Raw genomic sequence first — 15130 nt, forward strand, 5'->3', positions numbered from 1 at the left:
CAGGGACAGCTGGCTGGCCTTGGCCTCTCGCTTCCTGGGTGCCCAGTTGCAGGGGCAGGGCCCGCAGGCGGGGACGGGGATGCTGGCTGCCACCAGCTGTTCAGAGGCCCTCCGCACCGGCACACAGGTCCTCCGGCTCCAGGTCAGTCAGCGGCAGCCCCAGCTGGTTGGAGAGATCCGCAGTGGCTCATCTTGCTGGGTGCGGGGCACTGGGATCGGCCCCATCTTTCCTGCTTCACTGGTGAGGGCGAGGCCCGGGTCAGGGTGCCTGCTACAGCTGGGCCGGCAGGGAGATGGGGGAGGCCGGCGGGGGGCTGAGGCTGGGCCACGGCTGAACACACAGGGTGCAGCTCTCCAGCGCGGAGAAGTCAATGGCAAAGAGACCGAAGAGCGCGAACAGCAGCATGGCCACGACCCACTCGCAGGCCGCAGAGACGCTACGCAGTGAGCAGGCGTGGAGGACGATCACTGCCCCGGGGTCAAGGGCCACACCGCTACCGTGACAGACGCAGGGCCCGGCCTGGTCTCTGTGCTACCTTCGGCTGGGCGGAGGCCGTCTCTGGGTGTCCCCATCCTCAGCTCTCCCCTTCCCCCATAGCTCCTCACAGACGGGGCCTCGCCTTGGTCTCCGATGCTCTCCAGCCGGTCTCCATCTCAAGCTGCTTGCACACGCTTTCCTTTGCGTGCACCCCCGTTAGTATTGCATTCCCAATATCCCGAAAAGTTTCCATCTCCCTTCCCTGACCCAGGGAAAGGCCTGGTTGCCTCCCTACTTGTCCAGGACACCCAGCTGCCATTGCTTCTGCCTCCAAACACGCAGGGTTTCCTAAATACGCCTCCCTCCCGGCCACCAGCCTCCAACTGTGTTCTGCAACTTTCTCCTGAACATCCACTCAGCTACTCACCGCCTACAGGCCCCGCCTGCTCAATCCCAGAGCCTAACCTCTTCCCTGTAAAATCTATTCCTCTGAGTGTCCCCTCCTCCATGACAACTCCACCATCCACTCATGTACCCCAGCAGACACTCCCCCTGGCCCCCTCTTCATCCCTCTTGGCCAGGTGGTCACCCCAAGTCTTGTCCTATCTGCCCTACCCATCTCTCTCCAGCCCTCTCCTCATGTCTTGTGCCTTTCTCTCCTGGTCTGCCCCGTCCCTCCTCTGGTTCTCGCATGCCACTGGCTCCTTAAGACCTCTTTTTGTTTGTTTGTTTGTTTGTTTGTTTGTTTTTTTGTTTTTGAGACGGAGCCTTGCTCTGTCACCCAGGCTGGAGTGCAGTGGCGCAATATCGGCTCACTGCAATCTCCGCCTCCCGGGTTCACGCCATTCTCCTGCCTCAGCCTCTCCGAGTAGCTGGGACTACAGGCGCCCGCCACCATGCCCGGCTAATTTTTTGTATTTTTAGTAGAGACGGGGTTTCACTGTGGTCTCGATCTCCTGACCTCGTGATCCGCCCGCCTCGGCCTCCCAAAGTGCTGGGATTACAAGCGTGAGCCACCGTGCCCGGCCCTTAAGACCTCTTTCTACGCTGCCAGCCCCTGCAGACTCCAGGCTCCAGCCTAGTAGAGACAGCTGTTTTCTGGAACTTCTCTCACTGGAGCTGCTCACCAGCCCACCCCTCCCGGACTGCTTATTCCATCCATTCAGGAATCTCTAAGGGGGCTGAGAAGTGGTGGCTCACGCCTACAATCCCAGCATTTTGGGAGGCCAAGGTGGGAGGACTGCCTGAGACTAGGAGTTGAAGACCAGTCTGGGCAACAGAGCAAGACCTGGTCTTTTTTTTTTGAAATGGAGTCTCGCTCTGTTGCCCAGGCTGGAATGCAGTGGCGTGATCTTGGCTCACTGCAACCTCTGCCTCCGAGGTTCAAGTGATTCTTGTGCCTCAGCCTCCTGAGCAGCTGGTACTACAGGCGCGTGCCACCACGCCTGGCTAATTTTTGTATTTTTAGTAGAGATGGAGTTTCACCATGTTGGCCAGACAGTTCTTGAACTCCTGATCTTAGGTCATCCGCCTGCCTTAGCCTCCCAAAGTGCTGGGAATTATGGGTGTGAGCCACAGTGCCTGACCGTAAATTTCCTATGGCTCTGTATCACCCCTAGGCAGAAACCCAAGCCTCTGATCCCTTAGTTTAGAGAATCCTCAGCCCTGGCCCTGCCAGCAGCCTCATTCCTCCCTAGGCTGGTCTTTCTGCTCCGCGCATGTACCTGCAGTGTGCCCTCAACCTCCCAGCCCACAAGCAGCTCCTGCAAGGCCAGGCTCAGAATCCAGCCAGTCTCAGGCCCATCTTTGTAGACTTCCATCCCTTACCACACTCAGCTAGCTGTCTTTATAGCTCCCTCCCCCACCTACCCCACCCAAGAGACTACTGAGTCCCACAGAATGAAGGCCCCTGTGGCTACACTGATCATCAGGGCTAGTTTAGAAGATCAGGGGCTGGATCTTGTCACCATCAGGGCCCCTGCAAAGGAGACCTGACGGTCTCATACCCCAAGTCACTATAGCCCTCTCAACTATTTTGAAGATACACTTTGTCACTCCAGGAAATACGATCACTATTTCCATTTCGCTGAGAAAACTCCCAAGAAACGGATGCACTTAATACAACCAAGAGAGGGCCTTAGCTGGTTTCTCTCTACTCTCTTCTGAATGCCTGCATGCTCTGGGCCTCCCCACAAATGAGAAAGACCCCCCCAAGGCTGGGTTTGCAGCCCCTCCTTTCTCTCACTCTACACTCTACCTATCAGAATTAATCACTGTGGGCTGGGCACAGTGGCCCACACCTGTAATCCCAGCACTTTGGAAGGCCGAGGCGGGCAGATCACCTGAGGTCAGGAGTTCGAGACCAGCCTGCCCAGCATGGTGAAACCCCGTCTCTACTAAAAATACAAAAATTAGCCAGGTGTGGTGGTGCATGCCTGTAGTCCCAGCTACTTGGGAGGCTGAGGCACAAGAATTGTTTGAAACTGGGAGGTGGGGGTTGCAGTGAGCCAAGAACATGCCACTGCACTCCAGCCTGGGCAACAGAGTGAGACTCCATCTCAAAAAAAGTATAAATAATAATAATAATAATAACAATAATAATAATAATAGGCTGGGCATGGTGGCTCATGCCTGTAATCCCAGAACTTTGGGAGGCCGAGGCAGGTGGATCATGAGGTCAGGAGTTCAAGACCAGCCTGGCCAATATGATGAAACCCCGTCTCTACTAAAAACACAAAAGGCCAGGCACAGTGGCTCACACCTGTAATCCCAGTACTTTGGGAGGCTGAAGTGGGTGCATCACGAGGTCAGGAGATTGAGGCCATCCTGGCTAACATGGTGAAACCCCGTCTCTACTAAAAATACAAAAAATTAGCCAGGCGTGGTGGTGGGCACCTGTAGTCCCAGCTACTTGGGAGGCTGAGGCAGGAGAATTTCTTGAACCCGGGAGGCGGAGGTTGCAGTGAGCTGAGATCACGCCACTGCACTCCAGCCTGGGCGACAGAGCAAGACTCTGTCTCAAAAATAAATAATAATAATCATTATGATAAAAGCAAATGCATTTTATGGATATGGAAACTGAGGCCTCAGAGAGTGACCTGACCCATCTAGAAGTACGCTGTGCTGGTGGAAAGTGCCTGGGTTCTGGGGATGGCTCAGAAATGAGTTGGAATTGAGTCAACCATCATGTGGTGTGCTAGTAAATGTATAACAACCGGCTCTGGTTGGTGGCATCTGCCAATTACAGTGGTATAAATACTTCCATGATGGCTATTTCAAGCTACTCACCTGATATCACAGGACATGGAGTTAGGAAGAGCAGTTCACAGAATGCCTCTCAGAGCCTGCGCAAGCCACCTGCAGCCTATCACCAACTCCACTGCAGGGCCTCACGTGCATCCTGGCCGAAAGACTTTTCCTGTCTGAACCGTTTTCACCTGCAACCACCACCATGATTCCTGGCACAGAGTGAGTGCCCTCAAGGGACTGTTCTTAGTATATCATTCTTCCAGTGTCTATCGGTCACTCACTATGTGCCAGGCACAGATCTAAGCACCGTATGCATATTATCCTATCCACTCCACAACCCTGAGGTCAGCCCTGTCATTATCCACATTTGAGGGATGAGGAAACCATTGACACCGAGAAGTAACAGCCCGCGGAAGTTTCCCCCAGCTGCTGTGTGGAAGACAGCGCATTCTAACCTGGGCAACCTGACCCCAAAGTCGACATTCTCGATGACAAAGCCATAATCCTGTGCAAAGATTGAGGCCCAGAGAAAGGAAGAGACGTCCCCTGTGACAGACGGCCAGGCAGGAAGACCAGTTCCAGTGAAGAGCCACCCCTAACCCCTATCCCAGATACAAGAAGGATACTGGCCACAATGAGGATGGTGCAGACGCTGCAGAGGCCCAGGCGGAGTGGCCCGATCCAGGCAGCCCCGGGCTGGGGCAGGCTCTTCAGCCTCCACAGGAGGAGCTGCAGCCAGAAGTAGACATTACCCAAGACGAAGGCAAGGAAGGCCCCTGCCAAGTGTGTGGGCCGCTGGTTCTTTTCCTGGGAGGAGAAGGGAGGAGTTGGGAGGGAGACTCCGGGAAGGAGGGTAAGGGACACCAGAGGGGCCAGGGCCCTTCACCAACGCAGTAGACAGTGATCGCCAACTTTCCATACCCAGTGATGGGCTTATTAAGCACATCGGCTACTGTCAGCTCCACAAGGGCAGGCATGTAAAGCTGTTGTTCACTGCTGTAGCCTCAATGCCTAGAACAGTGATTGACACATAGTAGATGCTCAGTAAATATGAGTGGGATAAATCTTGCATTCTCAAGGCGGGGGACAGATATTTCCCCAAAAATTGGTCTTGCAGGTGAAGAATTCTTAAATATTACAATTGTATGTGACTCACAGATACATAGCGTATATTCCATTAAAATTTTAAAATACTTAAAATTTCGGCCTGATGCAGTGGCTCACATCTGTAATCCCAGCTCTTTGGAAGGTGAAGCAGGCAGATCACTTTGAGCTCAGGAGTTCAAGACCCACCTGGGCAACATGGCAAAACCTCATCTCTACAAAAAATACAAATATTGCCAGGCACGGTGGCTCACATCTGTAATATCAGCAGTTTGAGAGGCCAAGGCGGGTAGATCACTGGAGGTCAGGAGTTCGAGACCAGCCTGGCCAACATGGTGAAACCCCGTCTCTACTAAAAATACAAAAAATTAGCCAGGCATGGTGGCGGACACCTATAATCCCAGCTACTCGGGAGGCTGAGGCAGGAGAATTGCTTGAACCCAGGAGGCAGAGGTTGCAGTGAGCCAAGATCGCACCATTGCACTCCAGCCTGGACAACAAGAGCGAGACTCCATCTAAAGAAAAAAAATAAAAAAACAAATATTAGCCGGTCATGGTGGCTCAGGCCTGTAATTCCAGCTACTCAGGAGGCTGAGGCTGGAGGATTACTTGAGCCCAGGAAGCAGAGGTTGTAGTGAGCTGAGATGGCACGATTGCACGCCAGCCTGGGCAACAGAGCAAGATCCCATCTCAAAAATAAACAAACAAATAATAAATAAATACAATAAATACTTAAAATTTCATGGGAAGAGGGGACAACCAGGGGGAAATGTCTAAAAATACTCCTTAGAGGAGCAAGATAATAATAATAGGTTGAGGGCTGGGCACAGTGGCTCATGCCTGTAATCCCAACACTTAGGGAGGCCAAGATGGGCAGATCACTTGAGGTCAGGAGTTTGAGACCAGCCTGGCCAACATGGTGAAACCTTATCTCTACTAAAAATGCAAAAATTAGCCGGGCGTGGTGGTGAGTGCCTGTAATCCCAGCTACTCTGGAAGCTGAAGTTAGGAGAATCACTTGAACCCGGGAGATGGAGGTTGCAGTAAGCCAAGATCTCACCACTGCACTCCAGCCTGGGCCACAGAGCAAGACTCTGTCTCAAATAAATAACTAAATAAATAGTTGTGAAGCACTTTGGGAGGCTGAGGTGGGTGGATCATTTGAGGTCAGGAGTTCAAGACCAGCCTGGCCAATATGGTGAAATCCCGTCTCTACTAAAAATACAAAAAAAATTTAGCCGGGCGTGGTGGCAGGTGCCTGTAGTCTCAGCTACTTGGTAGGTTAAGGCAGGAGAATCGCTTGAACCCGGCAGGCGGAGGTTGCGGTGAGCCAAGATTGCACTACTGAACTCCAGCCTGGATGACAGAGCAAGACTCCATCTCCAATATATGTGTGTGTGTGTGTATATATATATATATATATTCTCTGTGGTCCACAGGCAATAAGGAATGACGTAGCTAGAGTCTTTATGGAGATGGAATGAAGTCATGTACAAAATGGAAAGCCTGCTGCCAACGGCTGCCAAATGCTCAATCAATGTGCCTAGCATGAAGAATGAGTAAATCTCAGTCATTTCTTTTTTGAGACAAGGTCTCACTCTGTTCCCCAGGCTGGAGTGCAGTGGCACAATCACAGCTCACTGCAGCCTCGACCTCCTGGGCTCAAGACTCCCACCTCAGCCTCCTGCATAGCTGGGACTACAGGTTCACACCACCATGCCTGGCTAATTATTTTTTGTAGAGACAGAGTCTTGCTATGTTGTCCAGGCTGGTCTTGAACTCCTGGGCTCAAGCCTCAGCCTCCAAAGTCCTGGGATTACAGGCATTAACCACTGTGCCCTGTGCCCAGCCTCAGTAATTTCTTTTCTTTTTTTTTTTTTTTTTTAGTAGAGACGGGGTTTCACCGTGGTCTCAATCTCCTGACTTCGTGATCCGCCCGCCTCGGCCTCCCAAAGTGCTGGGATTACAAGCATGAGCCACCGCGCCCGGCCAATTTCTTTTCTTTTTGTTTTTGAGACTGAGTCTCGCTCTTGTGGCCCAGGCTGGAGTGCAATGGCATGGTCTCGGCTCACTGCAACCTCTGCCTCCCGGGTTCAAGCGATTCTCCTGCCTCAGTCTCCCGAGTAGCTGGGATTCTAGGCACCTGCCACCACCCCTAGCTAATTTTTTGTATTTTTGGTAGAGATGGGGTTTCACCATGTTGGCCAGGCTGGTCTCCAACTCCTGACCTCAGGTGATCCACCCACCTTGGCCTCCCAAAGTGCTGGGATTATAGCCGTGAGCCACAGAGCCCGGCCAGTAATTTCATCTTCTTCTTTTTCTTTTTTTTTTTTTTTTAGAGAAGTCTCACTCTTATCCCCCAGGTTTGAGTGCAATGGCTCGATCTCAGCTCACTGCAACTTCCACCTCCCGGGTTCAAATGATTCTCCTGCCTCTGCCTCCCAAGTAGCTGGGATTAAGTCGCCTGCCACCACGCCCGGCTAATTTTTGTATATTTTAGGAGAGACGGGATTTCACCATGTTGGCCAAGCTGGTCTCAAACTCCTCACCTCAGCTGATCCGCCTGCCTCCGCCTCCCAAAGTGCTGGGATTACAGGCATGAGCCACTGCGCCTGGACCAGTAATTTCATCATTAAATGAGCTGGGGAGAGGGGCTGGCAGAAAATTATCCCAACCTCCTGGAAGTCAACGAAGTCCTACATACAAACAACCTCGCTCGGAGTGCCCCACTCAGAGAGCAAAGGAATCCAGCCGGTCCAAGGCCACTGGCCAAAGAAAAATACAAGTCCCAGGAGGCCGCGCGGGAACCAGCCCCTGAGACAATAAGCCTATGGCCGCGGGGCATGCTGGGAGTTGTAGTTCCAAATGCCGGCCGGGGCAGACCCTGGGCGCCGACTGAGTCTCACCTGGAAATTGCCTACCACGGAGGTGCCCAGGGCACAGAGAAGACCCGTCCATAGGATCAGCTGGTTAGGCCACCTTCCGACGCCCCAGTCCCGGAGCTGGTGGTAACGGACAATGCAGATCCACGCGGCTGGGAGTAGAGGGGAGAAGGAAGTGGGAGGGAGACCCACCCCGAATTCCTGGGACCCAGTGAGGGAAGCGAGGGGAGCAAGGTGAGGGAGAAAGCGGCAAACTGTCGGATTTTGGGGAAGAGGGGCCTGGGGCATGGACTCCCGGGTTTGAGAAAGGAGCGGTTTCGGAGCTCGCTTGGCTGGGCTGGGGAACAGTGAACCAAAGGGATGGGCAGTATTTACCCAGAGCAGCTCCCATATTGAGCACCTGGCTGAAGATGCAGCTCTGAGGGGGGAAGGATCCGCAGATGCTGGGGAAGACAAAGGGGTCATCCCGGGCAATCCAAGCTAGGGCCTCCACTTTCCTGCAGCGGCGATCCCCGCAAATCCCTCCCCTCGGGCAGAATTACCTGATGTAGGGAAAGCCTTTGCTGAGGTCCACAGTCCTGTTGGTCACTGCAATGGCAAAACTACGGAGGAAATCAGAGTGAGTAGGCGACTCTCACCAACAACTTTTCCTTCTGTTGACCAAACAAACAAGGACTTCTAGCCCCCTCTGCCCTCCGACCAGGAGTCCAGGCCCCCAGTCCCTCTTCCCTCAGACCCAGGAGTCCAGGCCCCCAGGCCCTCCTCCCTCAGACCCAGGAGTCCAGACCCCCCAGCCCCTCCTCCCTCAGATCCAGGGATCCAGGCCCCCAGCCCCTTCCTCCGTCAGACCCAGGAGTCTATCATGCCTCTCACACTCACACGATCCAGACGCCAGAGATAGCCCAGACAGCTAGAAAGACAGGCATCAGCGACAGGTAGCCCCACATGGTGGGCTCTGCAGGTGAAGGAGCGAGGCTGAGGCTGCACACCTGTCTCTCTCACACCTGAAGAACCAGCCTTTAAGGAGGGCCCAGGTGCATGAGATTGTGGCCCCAACCACTGGGCCCCCCTTGGCTCTCAGGCAAAAGTCACAGGTGGGGGTCTCATCTAATTGGCCAGCTGTCCATTCCAGGCAATTTCCCCACCTATCCCGCAGTGTTCAACCCTATTTTACGCTTTCTCCTGCTTGAGGAATTTCTCCCTGTCCTCCCAGCCCCTCCTTGCTCCTCCCAGCCTCCAGGCCCTCCCGGAGATGCTCACCTCTCCAAGATCCCTGGGGCTCTCAGTCCTGGGACTGGGGCTGGGTGAGCTTAGGGAAGAAGGGCTGGCATTCGGGGTAGGGCTCAGACAGGCCAAGGCAGAGGTAAAGTCCCAGCTGGAGCGCTGGAGGGCTGCCTGGGGTCTTGGGTCTGACCCACACTTCCTGAGGGGCTCTCTACCCCAAAACCGCTGTGTCCTGCCTCCTCAGAACCTAGCAGGCAGCACCTTAGCTTCAGGGGCCCCTAACTTCCTTCCTCCAGCTTCGTGGGTTCAACGTCCAAAGTCTCAGCCCTTCCCTCCCCAGGAACCAGGAATCTGAGCCTCCAGCTCTCTCCAGCGTGGAAGACCCAGAATTCCGGGGCCCCCGTTCCTCCTAGAATACAGATATTCTTCTCCAGCTCCTGATGTCCAACCTCCCAGCTCTTACCTACTCGGGTACCCAAGAGTGAGGGCCTCAGGTCCGCCTGCTGTCTGGGTGCAGCTTCTGTTTTTGGGCTGTGAGATATGGAGCGCTGATGACCCCGCCTCCTCCCCTCCACTCTCCTTCCTCTCACCCTTCCCCTTTTCCCTGCTGGAGTTCCCCAGGCAGGCTGAGCATGGGCGGGAAGGGAGCTTTCGGCGATGACATCTCCATCCGAAAATTCCCCAGCCAGACAAAGACTGCTCCTGCCGCCTGACCCTTTTCCTTCTCTCTCCCAACAGCCATCTTCAGCTTCTGACCTCCTGGCTTGGTATTTAGGGATTTGGAGTCATGGCCTCTTCCTTCTTCCCAGGACCCAGGAGTCCAGTCCCTCAGTCCCTCCTCCCTCAGACCCAGGGTCAGACCTCTAGGCCCTCCTTCCTTAGACTCCGGAGTCCCTCCTGCCTCTGACACTCACGAGGTCCAGACCCCGAGACAGCCTAGCCAGCAGGGACAGGTAAGCCTCACATGCTGGGCTCTGCAGGGGAATGAGAGGGGCTGAAGCTGGGCCCGGCTCTCCTTCCTCTTTCTCTCTCCTCCCCTTCACACCTGAAGAACCAGCCCCTTGAGGAGGGCCCAGGTGCATGAGATTGTGGCCGTGGCCTCTGGGCCCCCATTGGCTCTCAGGCAGAAGTCACAGGTGGGGGTCTGATCTAATCGGCCAGCTGTCCTCCACTCCAAGCAATTTCTCCACCTGTTTCAGTGTTCAGTCCTAGCTCACACACTCTCCTGCTTGGGGAGTTTCTCCCTGCCCTCCCAGCCCCTCCATGCACCTCCCAGCCTCCAGAGCCTCCCCAGGATGCTCACCTCTCCAAGCTTCCTAGGGCTGTCAGTCCTGGGGCTGGGGCTGGGGCTGGGTGAGCTCAGGGAAGAAGGGCTGGCATTCGGGGTGGGGCTCAGGCAGACATCCTGCAGAGGCAAAGTCCAGGCTGCAGGACTGCCTGGGTCCTTCGATCTGACTGCCACTTCCTAAAGGCTGTCTATCCCCAAACCACCGTGTCCTGTCTCCTTAGAACCTAACAGGCTGCACTTTAGCTTCGGGGGACCCTAATTTCCTTCCTCCAGCTTTGTGTATTCAACATCCAAACTCTCAGTCCTATCCTCCCCTGGACTCAGATCTGAGCCTCCACCCTTGGGGACCGAGGAGTCCAAGCTCCAAATCCTTCCTCCTTCCCCAAAATGCAGGAGTCCAGGTCCCCAGAACTCTTCCCTTAGACACAAAAGTCCCAGCCACCTCCTCCCTCAGTATGCCACCTCGTTTCTTTTAATGGACATAAAATCCACATAACATTAGCCATTTTAAAGTGTACGACTCGGCCAGGCACGGTGGCTCATGCCTGTAATCCCAGCAGTTTGGGAGACCGAGGAGGGCAGACCACCTGAAGTCAGGAGTTCGAGACTAGCCTGGCCAACATGGTGAAACCCCATCTCTACTAAAAATGCAAAAATTAGCTAGGTGTGGTGGCAGGAACCTGTAATCCCAGCTACTCCGGAGGCTGAGGCAGGAGAATCCCTTGAACTCAGGAAGCAGAAGTTGCAGTCAGCCCAGATTGTGCCATTGGACTCCAGCCTGGGCGATAAGAGCAAAACTCTGTCTCAGAAAAAAGAAAAAAAAAAAAGTGCGACTCAGCGACATTAGTGCACTCCCAATGTTATGCAACCATCGCCTCTTTCTTTCTTTTTTTTTTTTTTGAGATGGAGTATCGCTCTGTTGCCCAGGCTGGAGTGCAGTGGCGCGATCTCAGCTCACTGCAAGCTCCTCCTCCCAGGTTCACGCCATTCTCCTGCCTCAGCCTGCTGAGTAGCTGGGACTACAGGCGCCCACCAACACGCCCGGCTAATTTTTTGTATTTTTAGTAGAGACGGGGTTTCACCGTGTTAGCCAGGATGTTCTTGATCTCCTGACTTCGTGATCCGCCCACCTCGGCCTCCCAAAGTGCTGGGATTACAGGTGTGAGCCACCGCACCCGGCCCTCTTTCTTTTTTTTTTTTTTTTTTTGGGGTTGGAGTTCCCCTCGTCCCCCCAGCGAGAATGGCCCAGTGCGCAATTTCGGCTCACTGCAACCTCTGCTTCCCGGGTTCCAGTGATTCTCCTGCCTCAGCCTCCCGAGTAGCTGGGATTACAGGTGCCTGCCACCATACCTGGCTAAGTTTTGCATTTTTTGGTAAAGACAGAGTTTCACCATGTTGGCCAGGCTGGCCTCAAAATGCTGACCTCAAGTGATTCCCCTGCCTCAGCCTCCCAAAGTGCTGGGATGACAGGCGGAAGCCATCGCGCCCAGCCCGTCTGGTGTATTTTATGCTCAGTGTAATGTTTTTGAGATTCATCCATGTTGTGGCACGTATTAGTGTTTCATTCCTTTATTTTTTATTTTTTAAACAGCCAGGGTCAGCCGGGCAAGGTGGCTGATGCCTGTAGTGCCAGCACTTTGGGAGGCCTAGGCAGGTGGATCACCTGAGGTCAGGAGATCGAGACCAGCCTGGTCAACATGGTGAAAACCCATCTCTACTAAAAATACAAAAAAATTTAGCTAGCTGGCTGGCCAGGCACGGTGGCTCACGCCTGTAATCCCAGCACTTTGGGAGGCCAAGGCAAGCAGATCACAAGATCAGGAGTTTGAGACCAGCCTGGCCAACATAGTGAAACCCCGTCTCTACTAAAAATACAAAAATTAGCCGGGTGTGGTGGCAGGCGCCTGGAGTCCCAGCTACTCGGGAGGCTGAGGCAGGAGAATCGCTTGAACCCAGGAGGCGGAGCTTGCAGTGAGCTGAGATCACACCACTGCATTCCAGCCTGGGCGACAGAGTGAGACTCCCTCTCCAAAAATAAATAAAATAAATAAATAAGATAAAAAATAAATCCCGTCCCAGTGGGGCTGATAAAGAGCAAAGCTCTCCAAGTTCCCTTCACCCCTTCTGCCGCCAAACGCCTCTCCTCTGGGTCTCGTCTTCCTCCTTTCGCTTCTTTTTCTGGAGGTCTCCGTTTACCCAGACATGAATCTGAGCCATCCCCTGCCCTCAGGGGGATCCCTGTCTGTGGGCAACACAGATGATCAGCAGGTGACAGCTCCCCTAAAGGAAGTCACACAAGGCTATGAGGGAGCCCAGGGGAGGGAGGGGTCCGTACTACCTGCTCCTCCGTCGGTCCTCAACACTGTTCTCCTGCCCTGCCCTGTGTTTGCCACCCGGCTGATTCCCACTTCTCTTCCAAAAACATAATAATAATAATAAAGATGAGAAAGCCCAAGTGATCCGAAGGGAGACTTGTCCCCGCTCTGAGCCTCCACACCCAACTCGGTGTCCTGGCACAAAGATGAGTTTGGCTCACTGGTGTCCCCACGGTGCTTATGTGACCTGCTTGGGCCCTCCCTGAGAGGACAGGGGACAGGGCTGCGGCCTGCCGGGCTACTTTCTTTTTTTTTTTTTTTTTTTTTTTGAGACGGAGTCTTGCTTTGTTCCCCAGGCTGGAGTGCAGTGGCACAATTTCTGCTCACTGCAAACTCCGCCTCCAGGGTTCACGCCATTCTCCTGCCTCAGCCTACCGAGTAGCTGGGAATACAGGTGCCCGCCACCACGCCCGGCTAATTTTTTTGTATTTTTAGTAGAGACAGGGTTTCACCGTGTTAGCCAGGGTGGTCTCGATCTCCTGACCTCGTGATCCACCCGCCTCGGCCTCCCAAAGTGCTGGGATTACAGGCGTGAGCCACTGCACCCGGCCCAGGCTACTTTCAAGTTGGGAATTAGGCCCCACTCACCAGCCACGGGTAGGTTGGGTGTCTGGAGCCTGAAGGATCCTTCCAGAAGCTAGGGCTGCTGGCCTGGCTCAGCCGAGGGGAAGAGGGTGTGCTTTTCCTCTGAGAAAGATGACCTTGCACTTTCATATTGAGGAAACTGTTTCTGGTTGGTGGTGGGGACTGGTTTTTAGTTTTTTTTTTTAGTTTTTGAGACGGAGTTTCACTCTTGTTGCCCAGGCTGGAGTGCAATGGCGCGATCTCGGCTCACCGCAACCTCTGCCCCCCTGGGTTCAAGTGATTCTCCTGCTCAGCCCCCCAAGTAGCTGGGATTACAGTCATGCACCACCACACTCGGCTAATTTTGTATTTTTTTAGTAGAAATAGGGTTTCTCCATGTCAGTCAGGCTAGTCCCGAACTCCTGACATCAAGTGATCCGCCCGCCTCGGCCTCCCAAGTGCTAGGATTACAGGTGTGAGCCACCGTGGCCGGCCTATTTTTATTTTTGTATCCCTAGATGTCTACGTCCCCTGCCTGGAAGTTTCCCCAGGGAGGGGATGTAGATGTCTAGGAACACAGAGGTCTCAGAACTTTCCCCAGGGAGGGGATGTACACCTCTAGGGATAGACGGGTCTCGGACCTCTGTTTTCTTGTCTGCAAAACAAGGATCACGATGGTCTGCCCTCATGCAATTGTGAGGGTTTGTTGGGGTTATCCACGTAAGACCCTAAAAGAATGCCTGTCTGATCGGGCCCGGTGGCTCACGCCTGTAATCCCAGCATTTTGGGAGGCTGAGGCGGGTGGATCACCTGAGGTCAGGAGTTCGAGACCAGCCTGGCTAATATGGTGAAACCCCGTTTCTACTAAAAATACAAAAATTAGCTGGGTGCGGTGGCAGGCGCCTGTAATCCCAGCTACTCAAGAGGCTGAGGCCAGAGAATCGCTTGAATCCAGGAAGTGGAGGTTGCCGTGAGTCGAGATTGTGCCACTACACTCCAGCCCGGATGACAAGAGCAAAACTCCGTCTCAAAAAAAATAAAAAATAAAGAAAAGAAATGCAAGAGATTGACTGGGGATGAGGTTGCTGAAGGATAAAGGAGGAGAAAGGCCAGGCACGGTGGCTTAAGCCTGTAACCCCAGCACTTTGGGAGGCCAAGGAGGGCAGATCATGAGGTCAGGAGTTCAAGACCAGCCTGGCCAATATGGCGAAACCCCATCTCTACTAAAAATACAAAAAAAAAAAAAAAAAAAAAGGAGGAGAAAGACCAGGAGTGGCTGGGAGAGACTTCAGACTGCGACGTGAGTGGGTCTGGGTGTGACACTGGAGAAAGGAGACGGGGAGAGTGGAAGAATCACAGACCATGTGCAATTCTGAGAACCCCGGTCAGGTCAGCTGGGAGATGTGGTGCAAAGACCACCCAGACGCAAGTCCATGGAGACCGAAAGCAAGTCAGTGGTTGCAACGGATGGAAAGAGGGGAGGATGAGAAATGATTGTTTAATTGGAGTTTCCTCATGGGGTTATGAAACTGTTTTGGAACTAGATAGAGACGAAGGTTGCACAACGTTGTGAATGTGCTAAATGACATCGAATTATACTGTAAAATGCTTAGAGTGGGCCGGGCGCGGTGGCTCGTGCCTGTCATCCCAGCATTTTGGAGGCCGAGGCAGGCGGATCATGAGGTCAAGAGATCAACACCATCCTGGCTAATACGGTGAAACCCCGTCTCTACTAAAAATACAAAAAGATTAGCCGGGCGTGGTGGCGGGCGCCTGTAGTCCCAGCTACTCAGGAGGTTGAGGCAGGAGAATGGCGGGAACCCGGGAGGCGGAGCTTGCAGTGAGCCGAGATCGCACCACTGCACTCCAGCCTGGGCAACAAAGCAAGACTCCGTCTCAAAAAAACAAAATAAAATAAATAAATAAATAATTTAAAAATTAAATTTAACTTGTTTTTTTTTTTTTT

At 53.6% G+C, this 15130-nt stretch overlaps 1 protein-coding gene across 1 annotated transcript; it reads right to left on the bottom strand.

The window, feature by feature from the left end:
• Nucleotides 1-60: 60 nt before the first annotated feature.
• Nucleotides 61-8689, bottom strand: TMEM150B (transmembrane protein 150B). Its single transcript, XM_032171197.2, has 6 exons — nt 8593-8689; nt 8256-8315; nt 8089-8156; nt 7738-7865; nt 4354-4534; nt 61-468 (listed from the first exon to the last, which is right to left on the bottom strand). The coding sequence occupies exons 1-6, from the start codon at nt 8658-8660 to the stop codon at nt 272-274; spliced, it is 702 nt and encodes a 233-aa protein (XP_032027088.1). The 5' UTR covers nt 8661-8689; the 3' UTR covers nt 61-271.
• Nucleotides 8690-15130: the final 6441 nt, after the last annotated feature.

Source organism: Hylobates moloch, unplaced genomic scaffold, assembly GCF_009828535.3.
Source record: "Hylobates moloch isolate HMO894 unplaced genomic scaffold, HMol_V3 SCAFFOLD_12, whole genome shotgun sequence".
NCBI classification, from domain to species: Eukaryota; Metazoa; Chordata; class Mammalia; order Primates; family Hylobatidae; genus Hylobates; species Hylobates moloch.

Coding starts and splice junctions, on each gene's coding strand:
- TMEM150B (XM_032171197.2), bottom strand. CDS start 8,660: ATGTGGGGCTACCTGTCGCTGATGCCTGTCTTTCTAGCTGTCTGGGCT. Junction 8,316..8,592: donor ATCTCTGGCGTCTGGATCGT/GTGAGTGTGAGA, acceptor TTTCCTCCGTAG/TTTTGCCATTGCAGTGACCA. Junction 469..4,353: donor CACCATCCTCATTGTGGCCA/GTATCCTTCTTG, acceptor ACCCCGGGGCAG/TGATCGTCCTCCACGCCTGC.